General features: G+C 36.8%; 1 protein-coding gene across 4 annotated transcripts in view; it reads left to right on the top strand.

Annotated features, from left to right (window-relative positions):
• The window catches only part of LOC134656310 (myogenesis-regulating glycosidase), a 43,850-nt gene extending 23,223 nt beyond the window's left edge, over positions 1-20,627 (top strand). Inside the window, exons 1-10 of one of the 4 annotated variants that reach the window (XM_063511822.1) lie at positions 728-788; positions 4,987-5,075; positions 15,911-16,043; positions 16,304-16,435; positions 16,711-16,801; positions 16,987-17,163; positions 17,508-18,725; positions 19,123-19,307; positions 19,613-19,790; positions 20,399-20,626. In XM_063511822.1, coding sequence (XP_063367892.1) covers positions 738-788; positions 4,987-5,075; positions 15,911-16,043; positions 16,304-16,435; positions 16,711-16,801; positions 16,987-17,163; positions 17,508-18,725; positions 19,123-19,307; positions 19,613-19,790; positions 20,399-20,538 — 2,394 coding nt within the window. In that variant the 5' untranslated portion in view covers positions 728-737 and the 3' untranslated portion in view covers positions 20,539-20,626. Of the gene's footprint in view, positions 1-727; positions 789-4,246; positions 4,456-4,986; positions 5,076-15,910; positions 16,044-16,303; positions 16,436-16,710; positions 16,802-16,986; positions 17,164-17,507; positions 18,726-19,122; positions 19,308-19,612; positions 19,791-20,398 lie in introns of those variants that run through there. The other 3 variants (XM_063511821.1, XM_063511820.1, XM_063511819.1) reach the window with 3 other exon arrangements.
• The last annotated feature ends 1,402 nt before the right edge of the window (positions 20,628-22,029 follow it).

The following is a 22,029-nucleotide window of genomic DNA, read 5'->3' as shown; positions in this document are numbered from 1 at the left end:
CATATCTTGTGGAAATCGTTCAAAAGTATCTCCAGAATCGCGCAAATGTCAAATTTGACAGATTATGAGGTTAGATCTTAAACATATCGTTATCGTATCTTGGTGATGTCTAAAAGATATCTAATAGATGTCTATTTCAAAATCCGAATCGGGCCCACTGACGAGTGTTTTCTGATTTTCTAAACTATACCCTATTGTAACATAGTAAGGTGGATTTTAACAAACACCGGTCGGCGCATGAGTGTCTTGACAAGTTTTTGTCTAAAATAGGTCAAGACCGAATCAAAGTCACTTCTGAAGGGTTCCGTACAAAGAACTGAGATTTAGATTAATGATTTATATATCAATCCTTATCCTTACATTAAGCGTTGGTGGCCTATTTGGTTTGGAATGCGTGAGTCTTTTAAACTGAAAGTGGCTGGTTCGAAGCCCGGCTTGTACTAATGAGTTTCCTGAAACTTATGTACAAAATTGCCAGCCTTTTGTTACTAAACTGCCGGCCATTATATAGGTTTCATTCCCAACCAAAATTTCCCTATATAGGCCCTTGTAGCTTGCCTAATAGTATCATTACAATAATGTTTACGAATTTATGATTTAGTGAGGACAATGGTACTCATTTGTCAACCCTGAATCTAATAATGCGTAAATGCACCACATTGCTCGATCAGAGCAGTTGATTACTGTAATTAATTAGGGTTCACACCCAATTAGCGGTGCAGTCTGTGCAAGGAGTCATGCGAGGTGCACGGAGGAACAGGGAGTTTGACTGCATACCTTTGACTCAGGTAAATAATGATAAAGTATAATCTCTGATAATTACTGTAGTAAATGAGCGTTTCTTTTATTTTTTTGGATTTTAATATATTGTGACCTTTTTTGCCACTTTTGTGTTATTTCTACTCAGAATCACGAGCTCTTTCGAGCCTAATGGGACAAAAAAATGTCCCAAAGTTTTTTTCCTACTGTGTTACCATTTCCCCATATACTTTGTATGGCGGTAACAAATGGGAAACTTTGAAAAATTTATGGAAATTTTAGGACACTTTTCTTCTATAAGGATAAAACTCTCAAATTCTCATACATAGATTATTAGCACTTTGATGCCCTTGTTTGTGTGAACGAAAAAGTCTCATACGGGTACCTCGTATTTTTTTATATTTCAATTTATAAATATAAAAAAATACGAGATAAATATAGATAACAGTGATCTTATTCGTTTTTGCTGAGAGTACTTAAACTATTTTTTTATCAAGCGTTTATCTTGATACGTCTGCAACTGATACTACAAATTTTCTTTTCGTTTTTCTTTAAATTTAAAATTTTGTAAATAACTGGATATTTTGTTCTACGTAGAGTCAAAAATATCTAATAAATCATTTATCATTTTAATAAATTAGTTGGTTTTGGTTTGTGTCACATACATATGTTGTGTGTATTTTGAACTAATCAAAAGAGGAAATCATATACATAATCGATTTGTTTTAAAGTTTATAAATTGCAACAGAATCATAAAAAATATAAGATTTTTTTACACGAAGAAAACTTAGTAGTATTTTATTTCATGAGTAACCTACGGAATCCTAAAACGACGTCACTTATCTTATACTTAAGTATTATTCTAAAATTATAGCCGCAATTTACACAACATTGTGACAGACAATAAACCAAAATAAACCAAATATCCCAAACATTTGCCATATTGTATGTTTTGTAGATTTGCTGTAGATAACGGTCTTGATAATTAGGATTCCTTAATGACTAGTTTTGATGTGGGCGAATGTGGGAAGGGAATAAAACCTAGGTACGATAGAACACATGATAGTACTATGAGCTCATACTTATATACACTTGTAGGTAGAGTTCGTCTAAGTTAAGTATAAAGTAGTTTTATCATTATTGAAAAAAAAGACCTTAAAAATGTTTTAAATAGATGGCGGCCCGATTCGAGCTTTAAGATACGTGAAATAGTACGTCTAGATACGATATGGATTAGATGTCAGTGTAAAAAGTGAATTTTCTTCAAACAATAACGTTCAAAGTTTGAGTCGAGCCGTAAAAGTATTATTAATTTGCTATAGTTTATTTTACTATACAATTACTTTTTTATTATACATTCAAAAAAAATTAAATAAACTAACTTATCTATAAAATAAAACTAAATTAAAACTAAAAACTAATACTAAATTACAAAAAACCTATAAAAGACCCAATTATAAAAGAAATGCCCCGTCCAACAGTTCGGCCTGCGGCATGGACCCCATTACACTGGCGGCGTTACCTCTCTGTACCGCTAGCGCGATACGCTGAGAGAGGTACGCGCCAGCCCTACGGTCCCCTGTGGAATTACTTAAGTTAGTAGGTAGGTATTGTTTTCTGATCTTTTAAATGGTTCCTTTAACGGGTTTATAACAGGTAAAGATCTGTCTATTTCTTGATAAAATTAATAACGGATTGGATTGAAATAAATTGACAGATATAGCGTTGATGCCTCAGCAGCAAAAGTCGCAACAATAATAAATGCGGCTGCAGTTAACATCCGAATACCACCTTAAATTTACCTACACTGCATTGACCAAGCTAGTCTTTTGAATGAACCCTGTGAATTAAACTTGATCATACAAATAACAAATAACTATGTTTGTGCATGTCATAATGTTTCTTACTGAGATAACATCAGTAACTTAACAATCGCGATTTACACAAGGCGGCGGTTTCCTAAACTATACGCCATTTTTTTTGTTTTTATTTTTTGTGAAGAAATTTAAATAGTGTATGTGAAGTCCCCAATCCGCATTGGGCTAGACCAGCGGAAGTTGATGCGGGCCGCACTTTGTTAATATTTATGACTTTATCAGACATTGTCGTTTGTCAATATTACATAGGTACAAAATAGCCAGGGAGGCTCGCGGGCCGCAAGTGACAGGTTGGGCCGCGGGTTGCCGACCGCTGGGCTAGACTATAGCCCAAGCCCTCTCGCGCATAATACAGTGACAGCATTGGGAGTGGGACGTAAATAAATAGGCTGTTTTTAGGGTTCCGTAGCCAAATGGCAAAAAACGGAACCCTTATAAATTCGTCATGTCTGTCTGTCTGTCTGTCTGTCTGTCCGTCTGTCCGTCTGTCCGTCTGTCCGTCTGTCTGTCCGTCCGTATGTCACAGCCACTTTTCTCCGAAACTATAAGAACTATACTGTTGAAACTTGGTAAGTAGATGTATTCTATGAACCGCATTAAGATTTTCACACAAAAATAGAAAAAAAACCGTAAATTTTTGGGGTTCCCCATACTTCGAACTGAAACTCAAAAATTTTTTTTTAATCAAACCCATACGTGTGGGGTATCTATGGATAGGTCTTCAAAAATGATATTGAGGTTTCTAATATCATTTTTTTCTAAACTGAATAGTTTGCGCGAGAGACACTTCCAAAGTGGTAAAATGTGTGTCCCCCCCCCTGTAACTTCTAAAATAAGAGAATGATAAAACTAAAAAAAATATATGATGTACATTACCATGTAAACTTCCACCGAAAATTGGTTTGAACGAGATCTAGCAAGTAGTTTTTTTTTATACGTCATAAATCGCCTAAATACGGAACCCTTCATGGGCGAGTCCGACTCGCACTTGGCCGCTTTTTATTTTATATGTGCGTGGTCAAACAACCTTTGGTAAAAAGCAGAAAAATCGTTCTAGAAAAAAATTAAAAACGTGACTTAAAATTCGGTGAGGATCTTTATCATAGGTTAATAAATTCGCAAGGAGAAACAAGAAGTAGAGATTAAATGTGTGATTTAAGTAATCTACTATCAATTAAGCCTTGGTTTGGTTGAATCCTAAGTTATCATAAATGGTCCTTAGGTCATACAATACAACATCTTAGTGTAAACAAAACATGCTTACTTGAACGGTTTTGGAGCTAGAAGTTCCTAGTATGTAAAACAATTATGTAAAATAAACGCTTTAAAAAAAATTACTAAAGTTAAAAAGTTAAGGTAATAATATTTATTTTATTTACTTTTAGGATTAAGCAAGTTTTGTTTCACTCCTATAAGTATGGCGTATTATTATACATATAAAAAATATCTAATATTACGATACAATAATTTGAATAAGAGTTTATACTAGGTATATTAGGTACTATGTTTGTAACGTTTAAATTCTATTTATATGTACTTTTTAATACCTAATTACGATAAAAAATAAATTCAGCCAAGTAGGTACCTACCAGTAACATTATTGAAAGGAATCTTCAAACTTCAGGACTGTAAGAAATAGCGCAATCTATCATATCACCATAGAACTACAGTGCCTCAACAGCGCTCGCGTTGCGCGTGCGCTTCGAGTAGAGTTATAGTTACGCATCTTACTCGCTAGATGGAGCCTAATGGAAGTGTAGGAAATTGGAAACCAAGAATAGGATGGCGATGGCAAGTCGATGTACCCGTGCCGCCGACAGTAAGTATAGGCAGATCGATAGTTAATAAGGTCATGATTGGGTGAAGAACCCTACCTACGACGCAGAAAGTCCCGGGTTCGGATCCCTTGTCCAAGCTTTTGTTTTAGGTACTCTCATAGATTATGCTAATGTGTGTTACACTAAGTAGTATTATTACACAGGTTTCTTTGAACAGACTAGACCGGTTAAAAATGCTGTTATCATTAGTTCTAAAACTGAAACCGTTAACTTTTTAGGATTTTCGTAAGGTTATCCTATGGATAGGTTAGGTTATGTTAGGTTTGTTTTATGGCAATCCTGAAAAGTGACGCGTTTCTGAACCAAATAAATTATCACTAACGAAAATGCAGACAAACAACACATTATATGAGTTCTTGGGAAACAACAGAGACCCGTATTTATCCATGTAAGAATGTATATCGTCACCTAGTGCCCATGTTACAAGCTTTACCTACTTTAGATTGGGGCTAGTTCGATCTGTGTAACATTGTCCCCAATGTATTTTATTTATTTTATGTCGTTGTCGTCAGATCCCGGAGCATCACCAGAGCTCAGCGTCAGGGTTCAGCGATGGCGACACTCAGGCAGACCAGAACGAGATTGATGATGACAGAGCCAAGTAAGTTCAACAATAGGGATGATGGCATTGATGGCACATGTTGAATCTTATAACAAAATCTAGTAAAATAGATAGCAAACGAGCAATTTATCACAATAATGTGGATATTAAAATAAAATATTGAAAAATTACAAAAATACAGGACCTGAAACTTTCAAAATTTAAGTTTTTTTAACTTCCAAAAACGATAAAAGTAAGGGTACCATTCGATTCCTTACATTTCATGCAATAAAATATTGTATGGCAACTATATACATAAACGCAATATTTCACCGACAAAAACGCAATTTTCTTGTTTTGTCCATACAACAAGATGGGCGATGACGTCACGGCCCTTGGCCGTTTTGTATAGGGCGTTTCGCGAGAGAAGTGCGACTGTCGGCCTTTGACTACAATTTCTGACTTTTGTGTTACTTTAATGCAATGGGTCCCATATAGATGATACCATAAAAAAAATTAGTCATGAAGCCTATTGATACTGTAGCGACACTAGAGACCCGCCCCGGCTTCGCACGGGTTTCACAAAACCTTAACAAATTATACACCTGAACCTTCCGCAAGAATAACTCTATTGATAGGTGAAAACCGCATGAAAATCCGTTCAGTAGTTTTTGAGTTTTTCGCGAACAAACATACACACAAACAGACGGACGCGGCGGAGGAGTGGCACTTTGTTTTAAAGGATGTAGTGAAACTGGTTTTAAATTTTTTTTACAAAAAAAAATATAGCGCTTAATTTTTCGGTGCTGCAGCGTTGATGCGAGTAATGTTAAAAAAATTTTTTTTATTTATAAACAGTGTTTGTTCGTTTTCCATGGAAAGCACCACGCACCAGTGCACGTGATCACCGATCTGCCTTCATAGAAAATGACATGTCAGACGCCTCGGCCCGGGCCCGGCCCGGTCTAGCGTGACTCATCCTTAATGCTGCGGCTAACGTTATCTGGATATGCTATAAATAAATTACTTATAAACCTCAGTATTAATCATACAAAGGGTAAATAATTTTTTTATAATCCAGCTGTGAATTGTGTCATGTGACACAATAAATTAGGCTCATTGCCAGCTCCAAAGGTCCTTATAACCATATAGGCGGTAATAAGGCCAGTGTGCCACCGATTGGGCATTGCATGCAGCTGAAGTAAGTGGCGGGCGTGGGCGAGCGACAGCTTATAACAGCGTAGACACTAGGAAAAAACCGCTAATATAATGCTGAAAGTTTCTGCGTAGCAATGTATGACGGAGAATAGAAGCGAGTCGCTTGGATTTTTCTAGGCATATGCCAGTATATTTGACAGTAGTTAGAAATTACTTATTTAATATGAAAACATGTTTTTAATGCGATTATCCATACGATACAAGATAATTCTTACGAACTCATAGCCGAGAGTTAATTCGGCTATTTTCTACACTTTTTTTTAAATCTTTTATCTTTTTGAGCTATAAAGGATGACTCAAGTTAGACCGGGCCGTATCCGGGCCGGAGCTTCCGGCGCTTTGTCTTCTATGAAAAGCATCACGTCATCACCTGTCATCTGTCATAAATAACTAAGCGCCGGAGGCTCCGGCCTAGACACGGCCGGGTCGGCGTGGTCTAACTAAATTAGCACTCAAGGTACCTAGATATAAAAAACAATACAATAGGTATACAACACAACACAATATTTTTAATCGTCCGTCAAATAAAACTTCTTTAAAAAACTCTGATTTGCACAGTAGAATGATGTTTTGCTGTAGGTACAATATAATAAATAATAATTCAGCCTTTATACGTCCCACTGCTGGGCACAGGCCTCCTCTCACGCGCGAGAGGGCTTGGGCTATAGTCCCCGCGCTAGCCCAATGCGGATTGGGGGCAATTAGTTTTTTTTTTGCTGTGCAATTCGTTTTAGGTTAGTTTAGTATTTTATGCTCATAATTTAAATACTAGCCTATAATATTTCATACATAAAGACATACGTATTCAAAGCAAATCTATGAGAATTACTACAAACCGGCGTTTTCTTCCTAACTTGTCTTTTCTGCTCTACTCTGCGGCGTGCAATCTCAAGGGACTACATTTAATAAGGAAGCGCGGCGAGCGATGACCCGCGCACATTGCGAAATCTTTGCCCCTTGCACTCGCTCCCAGACCTCAACTGCCTAGCAACAATACTATAGTCTATCATCCATTTGAGATAAGGGATTTGAGACTTTAAGGCGCCGTGAGTTCAGGTCGCTCTTGCGATACACTGAGTGGATTGCCGTGCGTGCCTGGGTACGCGGATATCATTGGTTTTGAATCTTAATTTTAAGTTTAATGTGAAATGAAATATTCACCACAAAGACTGACAGACATCCGGCTAACTATTTATTATTAGGTTCTTAATGGTAAAATATGAAGTAGCAGTGCGCCCGAGATTAGAAGCGATTGATGCAAAACACATTATTATGTTGAGGCCAATCTAGACACGTGGTAGCGTGTCCAGCCAAGTTCAAAGAAAAAGGAACTGGTGACGCAGCAACCGTGTGTAATATTACACGAACCATTTCGAGCTACTTTTGACCCCTTCACAACTTGAAACCTACTTAACCTACACACATGAAATTTGGCACATGTATTCAAGTCCCTTAGCTTGTACAAAATACAAAATTTCATAAACATAGCTCAAACAGTTATTGATAAATTACCGTTTAAAAACCGGCATTTTTGTGACTGACTGACATATAGATCAAAAACCTAACCCACTTCCAGATGACCTAGAAACTTGAAATTTGGCATCAAGGTAGACTATTAGGTGTATATAGAGGAAAAAATGTGAAAACTGGAAATTATTGATATTTCGTCGAAAAAAAAAATTATTAATACTTGTAGACCAAAAACCTAACCCACTTCTAGATGACTTAGAAACTTGATATTTGGCATCAAGGTAGACTATTAGGTGCATATAGAGGGAAAAATCTGAAAACTGGAAATTATTGATATTTCGATGGAAAAATAATAATTAATACTTATAGACCAAAAACCTACCCCACTTCTAGATGACTTAGAAACTTGATATTTGGCGCGATGGTAGACTATTAGGTGCATATAGAGGGAAAAATCTGAAAACTGGAGATTATTGATATTTCGATGGAAAAAAATAATTAATACTTATAGACCAAAAACCTAATCCACTTCTAGATCACTTACAAACTTGATATTTGGCATGAAGGTAGACTATTAAGCGTATACAAAAGAAAAAATCTGAAAACTGAAACTTTTTGACAATTAACCGCGCGTTAGCGAGGGTCACCTTTTCAGCTTAGGCAAACTGCTTTCATGATGAATACTATAGTAATTTCTGTACAAAAAGTAATGATATCCCAACAAAAACATAAATGTGAAATGAGAGCCAAGTTCAATATTAAGAATATGTGTCGTTGTTGACTCGCCGACAAAAGAATTGAGATCTATATGGGTGCCAAGTTCTGTGCTGTGTAGAAAATCCTGAAATTATAAAAGATTTGTCTTGGCTAGTTTTTAAAAACAAACCAAATTTTTGAAAAAGTAACATAGATAAATATATATTACCTATATGCCTATAGGTAGGTACGTAAAAACTAGCCAAGACAAATCCTTTATAATTTCAGGATTTTCTAAACAGCACAGAACTTGGCACCCATATAGATCTCAATTCTTTTGTCGGCGAGTCAACAACGACACATATTCTTAATATTGAACTTGGCTCTCATTTCACATTTATGTTTTTGTTGGGATTCCAATTTACATTTTGACATGAAAATGATGTCATTTTGTTTCGGACAAATACTAGCGAAATACACGCGCGCATGATTACGAAGTGACATCAATTTGATGTCAGAATCTAAGTTTCTAACTAAAAAAATTGGCGTCTAGCTAGCAGACGTCAGACTAACGTTAAATAAGATTTAAACAGGATTTTATTTAATATCGTATTTATAGAAGTTTCTAGTTTATTCTAGAAGTTTGAATATTCCGAGGAATATTCGATTTCACCTCTATTCAACGGAAATGTTTTATTTACCGCAAGTCCGTCGGTCAGCTAGGCTAATGACATTAACATCGAATGGTAATTAGCTGCCGTCCGAGCGAAGCGATACTGCTACGAAGAAAGCGTAGGTTGTTCGCTAAATACCATTGCGATTTTTAACGTTTTTAACCAACTTCAAGAAAAGGAGGAGTTTAGCAATTCGATTTTTTATGATTATGATTTTAGATTTAGATTTAAGTAGATATTTATTCTCATAATATGAAATTGAATATGTTGATATGTTTGTTACCTCAGAACTCCGTCATTTGTGAAATAAAAATAGAAAAATAAAATTAACCTTAAAAACGACTTCATAAAGGATAAAATAAATATCATCCCGAAACCCCGACACAACTAATGGACTGGTTTTTAGTGGTAGTTAATGTCATATTAATCATGTATTACTGGTGTTGTTTTGATAAGTTGACTGAAATTGTATACCTATTGCTAAAACCTTAGTTTTATAGAAAATCACATAATCACGAATAATAAATAATTATGTTTACACAACTTGAATGTAGGATAAGTAAAATCCTATCCGAGATCGCACTCTGTTTGAGCGTGCGTGTCATACGCAGAAGACCGCAAGATTTGCTCAGTCTGTCGCGACGCACATTGACACACTGCCGCGGTCGCTAACTTGTGCACAAAATTAAATAGAAAAGTGAACTTTCTGTTTACGTAAGCTTTAGAATTTTAGTGGAGAAAAGTGCGAGTGAACATTTTGTAACTTTTCTTTTTTTTTCTGTGTAAGTGTGATTTAATTTAGTTTATGTTATTACAACAACATGACATGATAAGTGAAAGGTTTAGTATTTATTTTTAATAATTATATTTGTTAGCACAGTAGTTAAACATACATATTAGCATTCACTGTAAGTTTTTAGTTCGTTTTAGTGCTTCTTTTAAATATAAAAATTATAAAACAACAACAATACCTAAGCAAATAAAGTAAAAATAAATAAATAATATTACGACGCATTTTAAATTTGTTATTTGAATTTAACATAATATACAAAAATAAACAAATCATCATCTTCCTCGCGTTGTCCCGGCATTTTGCCACGGCTCATGGGAGCCTGGGGTCCGCTTGGCAACTAATCCCAGTAATTGGCGTGGGCACTAGTTTTCACGAAAGCGACTGCCATCTGACCTTCCAACCCAGTGGGTAAACTAGGCCCGTATTGGGATTAGTCCGGTTTCCTCACGATGTTTTCCTTCTCCGAAAAGCGACTGGTAAATATCAAATGATATTTCGTACATAAGTTCCGATAAACTCATTGGTACGAGCCGGGGTTCGAACCCGCGACCTCCGGATTGCAAGTCGCACGCTCTTACCGCTAGGCCACCAGCGCTTCCCAAAAAAAACAAATAGTAAACAAATAGACAAATAAACAAATAGTAAACAAATTAACAATTTTGATTGGCAAACATAGGTACATATTTTTCAATATTTAGGCGTGAAATTAATTTTCAGCGTAACTATCATACCTATACCTACATAACAAATCACATCGGTAAATCAAAAATGTGGCAATGGACGTATGGTTATAAAATGCCCTTAAATATTTCCTTTCTAAGAGAGTTTTGTCTCAAACGTACCTACGTAAATAAATTTAAATGTAATATGAGAGTTACATTAACATGTATTGAGATTAGATTGAAAACGTATTGATTGCAAGCATTGGAGCACGACTTGAAGATTAAATTGCATTTACTGTATTGTCGTAGACACCAACTATATACTCGTAAGTATTAAATTAAAGTATAATCTAATACCTTTAAACGAGCAATTCTTGTATATTTATATATTTCGGGGATCCCAGAAACGGCTCTAACGCTAGCTTGCTATCTCTGGGAGTGGGAGAACGCGCATTTTTGAGTTTGTAGATGTTTTCCGAGCAAAGTTCCGTTTCCCAGATAATATTTTTAACACCAGCTCGTAAAAGGCTCTCTTATTTGTTAAAAAAACCTGATGAAATAGTTGCATTTTATTATCCACATGTAGGTCTGGCAAATTTTGAGTTCTTTCCTTATGCTGACTGGTAGAATTGACTTCTAAATGTAATATTAAATAAATATTGCCTTTTTAATCCTATTCGCGGAAATCTTTCTCGATCTACATTTTAATCATTTAACTCATTTCCTATGGAATCAAAATTCTGTTTAACTTCTAAAATTGTTCCCAATATTAATACAAACTAAATATTTACCTATCGGTAAAATAGCTCTCGTTTCACCCACTAGCATACCTAAATAATAGGTAGGTACTTTCGTCTGACAGGTTTCGAGAAAATCAATCCAAAAAAAAGTTGACCCTCTATAAAACAAATAAAAACCTCCTACCTACTACGAGTACTACGTTACAAGGACGTGCTTAAGCGTCACCTAACTGCCTGCGGCATAACACCTCACAAATGGGAGGAGTTTGCTTCTCAGAGGCTAGAATGGCGTTCAACAAAAAATAGAGCAAAAAAATCGTGTTTGTTGTATGGGACCCCCCTTAAATATTTATTTTATTTTATTTTTAGTATTTGTTGTTATAGCGGCAACACAGATACATCATTTGTGAAAATTTCAACTGTCTTGCTACCGCGGTTCATGAGATACAGCCTGGTGACAGACGGACGGACGGACGGACTGACAGCGAAGTCTTATAGTGGAGTCAAAACCATCGTGCCGGCGGGGCCATAAATCTCCGGGTCGGCCACGTGCCCTTTTCTACCTGCTTGTAGGGATGCGTGCCGCAACCTTCGCACATTATCGATGGATTTATTTATAATAATAAGGTTGTATTTAAGTGTAATATGAATATAGAAGAAAATTTCGTAACAAAAGTTTATTTTTATATTTAGGTAGACAAAATAAATTATAAAATATATAAAAACATATTATATATGTGGACACTAATTATATTGATTTTAAGAACCAATGAGAAAATAGCACGATAACATATTACTAATTAACGTTTAGGACTTAATAATGACCGCTATAATAATCTATAACTACTGTCACATTGTTAGGTCATTATAATACTCGTAATTACCCTAATAGGTACACTAATTATATTGCAACAGTAACAACATGCCATGATATTAATGACTGCTATTTATAATTAACCATTTAGATATCACTAAAACCTAACGAGGTAAATATATTTATTTATAGATAATGGAATCGATTTTACTTATAACTACCATGCACATGCATAGTACTTTTCATAGAACAAGCGTGATTCATCGATAAGAAATATCGACTTTAGCCGCATCCTTGCTGACAGCTCGTTTTATTGCCCGGCCGGCACGTTGGTTTTGACTCCACTATAGTAATAGGGTCCCGTTTTTTACCCTTTGGGCACGGAACCCTAAAAACGGCTCACTCACGTATTTCCTGATGATTCTTCTCGGTACATGTCGGGCGTTTTCGACTTAAAATAGTTACTTAAGTGACCCGTTTATTTAATATGTGCCTATAGGTAAGTTTTGTTATCAGAATATCGTTCTAGAACTTGAAGACACTCGTCTCATTGACCTTGACACAAAACGTCAGATACGTAAATCCCGGCCAAAACCCTCCTATGATTATTCATATTCATATTCATATTTATTTATTGCAACCATGGTATTTTTAGGTACACTTTTAGGTACACTTTTAGGTACTTTTAGGTATACTTTTAGGTACAATATTTCTGTTCAACTTTACTGCCCCACCTGCGATAGAGTTTTTAAAAGTTAGTTCGGCTTGCCAGCCATATCAGAGCTCACGCTCGTAAATCTCGTAATTAGCTAAGGTCACCGTTATAGCTATATACAATCATACACTGGCGACCCGCTCCGGCTTCGCACAGGTTAACAAATTTATACATAAACCTTCCTCTTGAATCACTCTATCTATTAAAAAAGCGGCCAAGTGCGAGTCGGACTCGCCCATGAAGGGTTCCGTATTTAGGCGATTTATGACGTATAAAAAAAAAACTACTTACTAGATCTCGTTCAAACCAATTTTCGGTGGAAGTTTACATGGTAATGTACATCATATATTTTTTTTAGTTTTATCATTCTCTTATTTTAGAAGTTACGGGGGGGGGGGGGGACGACACACATTTTACCACTTTGGAAGTGTCTCTCGCGCAAACTATTCAGTTTAGAAAAAAATGATATTAGGAACCTCAATATCATTTTTGAAGACCTATCCATAGATACCCCACACGTATGGGTTTGATGAAAAAAAATTTTTGAGTTTCAGTTCGAAGTATGGGGAACCCCAAAAATTTATTGTTTTTTTTTTTCTATTTTTGTGTGAAAATCTTAATGCGGTTCACAGAATACATCTACTTACCAAGTTTCAACAGTATAGTTCTTATAGTTCTTATAGTTTCGGAGAAAAGTGGCTGTGACATACGGACGGACAGACAGACGGACAGACAGACGGACAGACAGACATGACGAATCTATAAGGGTTCCGTTTTTTGCCATTTGGCTACGGAACCCTAAAAAGACCGCATTTAAATCCGTTGCGTAGTTTTAAAGATCTAAGCATACATAGGGACAGACAGCGGGAAGCGACTTTGTTTTATACTATATAGGTAGTGATAAGTATATCATTATATCATAATATGACGTCGCCTTTTCCCAGTAACGTCAGAACAGGTTCCAAAACCGGATTTTTGCTAGTTTGTTTACATTTCGCGTACCAAACCGGTTCGAGATCAAGACAGTATTTTACTTGCTTTTCCTTATCGCTCATGTTCGTTTATTTTTTAGGACATCCGTGATTATTCGATCTTAAAATTTGATATCACAATGATGTATTTTTGTATCATTCGCTGGTGCACTCGCACTTACACATGTATGAACAAATACGAGCGAAATACACGTGCGAATGATAACAAAATATTATCAATTTGATATCGAGACGCAAGTTCGAATTAGCGTCTTTATACGGACAGATAAGATCGTATAATTTTTGCTTATAATCTTCATTAGCAGTTTTCGTTATATGCGTTTACTTGTCTGTTGTTTTGCTCTACTAACTTCTTTGAGGGAAGTAGAGTCTTTTTTTCTCTATTAGTAATAAAAATAAAATTAACCCTATCATTTCTACCAGCCCTGAAATTACAAAAAAATGTAGCTTTTAAACAATAGGTATTGTTGAAATTTTAATCACTTATCTAAAGGAAGAGATTTATTTACTTTACAAATACCTTAAGAATAAGATCTTTTACTCATGTTTATTCATTTATTTTTATCTAGCATGTTTATAATAACAAATCAGACTGTTTTCCCCCTAAAATCAAAACGATTTAAACGCCGACATAACTCCTTATAAGTAACGACTCTATGATAAGCCTATAACACACAGTTTACTATGTTGAATACATTGCCCTATTAACTGAAGATAATTTTATCTTTATAACTGTTCTATTTGTTAATGACTCTAGTGATTGAGCTGCATTTGTTTGCTACTAAGTAGCAGCCATATTCGAACTTTAAGATACGTCAAATATAAGATATTTAAACGATATGGATCGGATATGTCAGTGTCAAACAAGTGTCAAAAGTGACGCATTCGTTTGGGGAAACGTTACTTTTGACACTTGTTTGACACTGACATATGCGATCCATATCGTTTCAATATCTTATATTTGACGTATCTTAAAGTTCGAATATGGCTGTAGGTAGTATAACTTATAGGTCATTAAACAATTAGAAATGGCATTGCTTATGGATATAGGTAGACGTGGCGTTCAAAGGGCTAACGTATTTATTTATATAAGGCAATTTTGTAAAATTGTTGTAGGGAATGGTGTATTAAACAAGGTACTTACTAAAAGTACCGCGCGAGGGGTGGGGGTGAAGCTAACGGGGTTTAAGTATATTTTCCACCTAAATATGTTTTGATAATCATTAATTCTAGCGAAAAAGTGTATCTTGTTTGTAGAAAATTTGATGTAGATTACTTATGTAATAGAACATTTTATGCATTTTATGTTTAAGAGTTATTTACGAAAAACTATAAAAAGGGACCTTAGCCATCCCCCTCCCCCCCCCCTAAGGTTCCGTTAGCTTCACCCCCACCCCCGGTACTTTTCAAAATTTGCTTATACACGAATTATTTCCTCTGTAATTCCTTCGTTTGGTGGCCTACAGTGCCTTTTGCAACAGTAATGTAACCTATTACTTATATCTCGTAATAAAGTGAGATAACCGGCCTCTTGACCTTGGTCCGTGTCTGGAAACTGGAAACGTAATGAGGAAGCTAACACTAGGTACATGTGGAAGTGTGTAATCTTATTTTAGCGCGCTTTGTTCTTCTTTGGATACTTATAGAGATATTTGTTAGATACAAAATGGATATGAATTAGGTATCGTCACATGTATTTTGTGTATGTAGAAGAGTATTTTTTACTCAGATAGATGAGTAAACTGTCAGGTGGTCATTAAGATGCATTTTAGCGCTTAAAGGGTCATAGTTTCCTACCACTGATTTTTATTTGGGTAGTTATTTTTGTCTATTCTGTTGCCGACCAATACATAAATTATTAAAAAAAAATTGGTGCACTATATTTAAAACGTTACGTAAACCCAAATACGTTAAATTTTTTAATGTCTATTAATTTGTATTTTAGTGACTTAGTGAAACCGTCAAAAAAGTGAAATCAAAAAAGACTAGCCAAAAAAATCTCCGTTTAGTAGATACACTTACATACGAGTATTTTTTTAAGGCTTTTTATTTTTTGTTTTAACTTATATATTTCTATTTATTATCATACGTAAATTGTTAACAAAATATGTTTGTCGACAGAGCACCCCTCCGCTCCCCACGTCGCAAGCGCCGCGGGCGCAGCGAATTCAGCATGGACGAGGATGACTACTCACCAAACAACTCCGTCGTATCCGTCAACTCTTTGGCTAGTCTTCTACGGGAAAAGTTGCAAGTAAGTTTGGCGTTTGTGTTAGCATCGCCCCTAATCCTGTGCTAGAAGCGTCGATGTTCAACATATATGATGTTTACCTAGCAACTTAGAGTTAGACCAAGATACTTATACTCAACGATTCTGATAGCACACGCAGTGCATGTGTTATTTTTAACGTCAAACTTCTGTAACCCTCTCCCCCCTTACTTCGTATGACGTGATTAATGGCCATATTAATTTATTTTGTACTTTTTTCCTCTAACTTAATATTGCTTTTCCAGAGCATACCTCAAAAGATCCGCAAGAAGCCGACCGACTACAAGCTCCGCGCGTTCGTCGGCCTCATGTTCTTAGCTGTTGTATTCTTTGTCGGCTTTGCCTACGTGCTATACCATCAACAAGCCAGCAGCCAGGTAGATATTTGTCCAGCAGACAGATCCATGACAGTAGTCCAACTGTATATACCAGTCCTTTACTTTCATTTATTTATTTATTTGTTTTCATAAACTTTATTACACAAAATTCAAAAATACTTGGATTGTTTCTACCCACAACATTCCTGAAGTCCCTATCAAAAAAAGTCCTCTGAGTATTGAAGTCTTGCTTCAAAACAACATGTTATTTCTATAAGCATCACGGTTCTAGTATTGAAAAATATAGTGGTGTAATAAAAATATTATAATTGCAGGCATATTTCGACGCAGTGCAATTCAACGAACCGAAGAGGTTGCTGAGAATTCATAGTGCTGATGACAATGAGATACTCAGGGCTAGTCTTGGTAAGTCACACTTGTTACTTAGGTTTTCACTATTTCTCTGGACATTACTCATACATGGTTAGGAAATTACTGATACGACTTTACTCTTTGGATATGACCTAGGTTTGGGTGGCAATCATCAACATAAGTTCCTTCTGAGAAGGACGGATTATTTATTCACAGTTTTTAATAATGTCTTTTTGTAGCGGTGAATTTGCCAGCCAAGCAGAAGGCGTTCCCCTGCCTACCAGCGCACCGTCGTGTCGGCTCCGAGTGTCTCGAATGGCAGCAGGCGGCCCGCTTCTACCTCAAGTGTCTGCCCCATGACCCTGGCTTAGATAACACTACGTGCTACTCGGTAGAATGGCAGGCGCTTCGTCATGGTAAGAAAGATAGAATTTTGTTTCCATTAGCAGGCACTGACATAATAGAACATATAAAATTGTACACTTTACAAGTGAACATAAAAGCGCAAATCAGTCAGTAAATTTTAAGTTGTCAATTCTGTTTTAGATATTTAGGAATTATAAATTATGCATATAAATGATATAAATTATGCAGTCCTAAAGTTTGATATCGAAACATCTTCGAGAGCAAAGGTTTTGGAGGCATAAATCATAAGACCGATTATTTTTATGACTCTTTTTTTAGACTAAATTATTAAGCAAGGAAAACAGCATTTTCACGGATTTATTGAAAGAGCCTTCATTTGTTTTACTATTTTTAGACGTCTACCCCACCGACTGCTTTGACTGGAGCGAAACGAAAACCAACTGGTACGGCGGTGGACAGGCGTCCAACCTCTCTTGGCCTCTTAACAACGGGACCATCGACTTCACTCCGTTCATCACCGGGAACATACAGAAATCACACTTTGGAAACGTCCTTACCAGATACCTCATCAACTCTAAAGGTGCTGCCGTTATTATCGACGAAGAAACCCCCTTACATATTGCAATAAATAAAGGAATCAAACAGATCTGCATCAAAGCACAGCATGATAACTTCGCATACGCCAACAAACTCACAGAATTCCCTGAAATGAAGTACAACATTTGCACTTCAAGAGATATGAAATCGTTGCATTCTTCAATACATAATCACCAAAGAGCTCCTTTATGGGATGGTTTAAAACCAGCAGATATGATGACCTTGGAGTCTTTGATAACTGAACCAGTCTGGCAAATTGCACCAAGGTTCAAGCACGAACTGCAAGCAGAAACCATTTCTAAATACACCGAAGATGTTATTAATCTAGGCTTCCTAAAACAAGGACATGTGTTGATCAACGAATATTGGCAGAACGAGATAGGTGATCTAACTGTCGACACAAGTAGATTCGAAACCTTAAACATAACTGTAGACAAACTACATAGAAGAGGTTTTAAAGTAGCGTTCACGATCCAGCCCTTCATAAGCACGGAGAGTAAGAATTTCGCTGAATGCGTGCAAAAGAGACTGTTAGTTAGTGAGCGAGAAAGCGATCGAAGAATACCAGCCTTAACCAGATTTAAATCTTTAGCGAGCGCTGGCATGCTAGATATAACTAACAACAGAACAGTTCCATGGTTCACGGAAAAGATACAAGCAGTCATAGACAAATATCACATAGATTCCTTCTACTTAGATTTAGGGACAGCCTACGATATGCCAATGTACTATCAATGTGAAAAGCGATTGATCAACCCTGATCAATACAAGACAATCTTTACGAAGACTTTTGAGAAATCGCTAAACATCATTGGAGTGTCAGGTGCCGTCACGCTACCGAGACCGCCGATCTTTGTGTCACTACCGCCTTTTGAATCAACTTGGGAAGCGTTACGCTCGGTCATACCAACGATGCTCACATATGGCATTAGTGGATACCCGTTCATCATGCCTGGAGCTGTGGGTGGAGACATCTATTGGCCGGGTAGCGAACAGTTCCTGCCTTCTTCTAAAGGTATTTACTTCTTCTTATTCTATCGATAAAGCAAAAGTAAACTTGAGAAAATACTCTTTAAGATGTTTTTATACTATCTATGTTTTTATATTATCTTTCTATGACGATATGATGGTATGAGATTTTCTTCGTAAAGCTCATACTTACTTCATACTTCCTCTCTTTGCAGTTATCTTCTGTTATATTGCTATCCTTTGCTGAATCCTCATCAACAACAACCTACTTTAGCGTATGAATAGTGGAGGCGGTATCAATGCAATAACTTTTTGACTCACTCTTTGACACCGATCAATAGAAAGCGATGGACCCTTTATCCTCCAATTATCATGTTGATAATCGCGTTCCTAATATGCCCACAGATAACATAACATGTTACATATAACCAGTTAAATTCCAGGATTACTAGAGTCTAACGCAACAAGCACCGAAACCAAGAAGCTGCCTGAAGTAGAGTTGTACATGCGCTGGCTACAGATGGCGACGTTCCTGCCCGTGATGAAGTTCACGCATCTCCCCAGCAAGTACAACGACGAAAAGGTGCTGGAGATGGCGAAGAACTTGACAACGCTGAGGCAGAAGACGGTAAAAATAAAAAAAATCAACTAACCGTAAATAATCATCTGCAAAATACAATAATCCTCCAAGTTCCTGATCCAACAAATATCACTGGCCATTTCAGCAAGGGAATGCCGCCAGTATTATTCGGATATTTGGTCCGGGTGAATATCAGAATGGGGGGTGATTTTGTTTTTAGTTTTAAGTTTAGTGTAGATAGGCAGTTGAAAAATCTTATTGCTTAATATTCTGTTGTCAATTCTAAGGACCCCCATGACTTATACCCCTTACATTTTTGAAAGAACGACAATTAATTATGCTTATTTTTTCAGATAACTCCTCTCCTCCTAAAGTACAAGCGCGAAGCCCTTGAGGAAGGTCTACCTCTGATCAGACCCTTATGGCTGGTGACCGGCGGTGACCCCTTGCTGGTGGTGAAGGACGAGTTCGCGATTGGAGACGACATCGTGGTCGCTCCCGTGCTGTATCCAGGACAGACTACTCGAGAAGGTAATAATGTTGCAATTTTCTAAGGTACCTACTCTAAGGGCACCATCGACTAACCCGGGGTTTAACTGGTTAAACCTGGAGTTACTATGGTTGCCAGTACAATTTGACACTGAGTTAATGGTTTAACCGCTTAACCTCGGGTTAGTATTTTTTCTCCTACTACCTCGCCTTCCTAAGACCATCGGTTATAAAACCGGGTCGATTAACCGGCTGAGTCTAGTGTTGGGATCACTGTACTGTCTCTCTTGGAATGCTAATTTCTTGAAATAAATATATTTTGAAATTTGATTTTTTATGAATTTTCAAGCAAGATTTGAACCTGTTTCCGATGTCCGATTGAGCTGAAATCAGCATACATAGAGATTAACTATGATTAATTACTATATTAAGGTTGATTGGTAGAGAATGGCTTATGGCATTAAGTCCACCTTTTGTACTATAAGGTTTTCTTTTGTACAATAAAGATTAAATAAATAAATAAATATATTATTACTATCACGCTTGATGAAGGTCATAGATCATGTCTGAAATATTTCTTTAACTTACAAACTAGGATCTGAAAAAACCTATTAAAAATTTCGAGTTAATAATTTGTTTCTTGGTTTCAGTATACCTTCCAGCGGGCCTATGGGAAGACGGTATCGACGGCTCAATGCGCAAGGGCAGCCGCTGGATGCACGAGTACAGAGTGCCGATCAACCGCGTCGCCTACTTCAAACGTTTACCCAGTGATTTGCGTTTTCGGTAGCCCTATTTAAAGACAACTGATTGCAGCCTTTATGCTGTTGCAATAAGGTTTATATTTGTCAGCTTAGAGACCCACACTAGCGTCTTTTGAGTTTCGCTGCGCAGGTGCGCCAACGTCGCGTCGAGCAGCAGCCATAGAGTTAGAGTTGACTAGACCGTCACTCGGACGACGCTAGTGTAAGGGGTCTTTTAAATGTGATTTATAGGTACAGTCGCCATCAGATATCGAAGCGGCCGAGGCGTTCAAAAATATCTGAACACGCTCTCTAAACTGCCCTGCTGAGCCGAAAAGCGCTATCTCAAAAGAAAATTCATTGCTAACTTATACTTTAGTTTCTATAGCTGAGAATTCCATTTTCATAATCATTTGTTTTTGAGATAGCGCTACTTGGCTTAGGAGGGCAGTAAAGCCCTGACAATAGAGGCGTGTTCAGATATTGGTGAGCGAGGTATTGATGGCGACTGTACAATAACGAGATTATGTCCGAGTACTACATCAAGCGACTTGAGTTTTTGGTGGCGCAATCATTTTTTTTTAACACGCTTTTATTAGGTCGACCTGTATGTAACTAACATGTAATGGAATCTTGCAAGTTAAATTTGATCCACTTCCCGGTTTCCGATTGAGCTGAAATTTTGCATACACATGTAAGTCGGGTGACAATGCAATATTATGGTACCATCGAGCTGATCTGATGATGGAGACAGGAGGTGGCCATAGGAACTCTGTGATGAAACAACGCAACCTAATTGTGTTAGGGGTTTTTAGAATTGTCTCGATGAGTATTAATTGTCTGTCGTAAGAAAAGTACAGTCAGCGATAAAAGCGTGTACCGAAAATTCAATTTTTGCCAAAAACTTAATATCTAGGTTGCCTTAACACGTCATCTACTTGTGTCGAGTTGAATTTACTTCGTGACAGTAAGCTTTACATTGGTCAGTCTATACAAAGCTGTTAGATACAAGTGCAAGAGTTTTTGAAAATGTTTGCTGACCTCGTTGCTCTTCTTCGGTTTAAAGATGACTCACGCTAGACCGGACCGAGCCCGGGCCGAGACGTCCGACATGCCATTTTCTATGACGGCTGATCGGTGATCACTGATCACGTGATGCTTTCCATAGAAAACTAGGCGCCGGACGCTCCTGCTCGTTCTAGCGTGAGTAATCCTTTACTGCAACTTGTAAACCACATTGTGACGAGATATTGAAAGATTTCTCATCTCCTACACTGCCAATTGTGTGAAAATGCATGCAAAACCCATTCAGAATGCCTCCATGTGTTTTATATTAACCAATATTCACGAATACTTATAAACTCTAATAAGGTGAGATATTCCCAGGTTACCAATTAAAGTTCTGAACGAGTGACATTAGGTACCTAGTAGCGATTTGAGAGTGACAAACAAGTGACAAATATTATGGTACCTATCACTGATCGACGGGCATACCTCGTCATATTTTATGAAATCGTATTAATTAAGTAATAACAATA

This window comes from Cydia amplana, chromosome 18 (genome assembly GCF_948474715.1).
Source record: "Cydia amplana chromosome 18, ilCydAmpl1.1, whole genome shotgun sequence".
Lineage (NCBI taxonomy): Eukaryota > Metazoa > Arthropoda > Insecta > Lepidoptera > Tortricidae > Cydia > Cydia amplana.
Note: the sequence above shows the minus strand (reverse complement) of the source record. Positions and strands in the feature narration are given on the sequence as shown.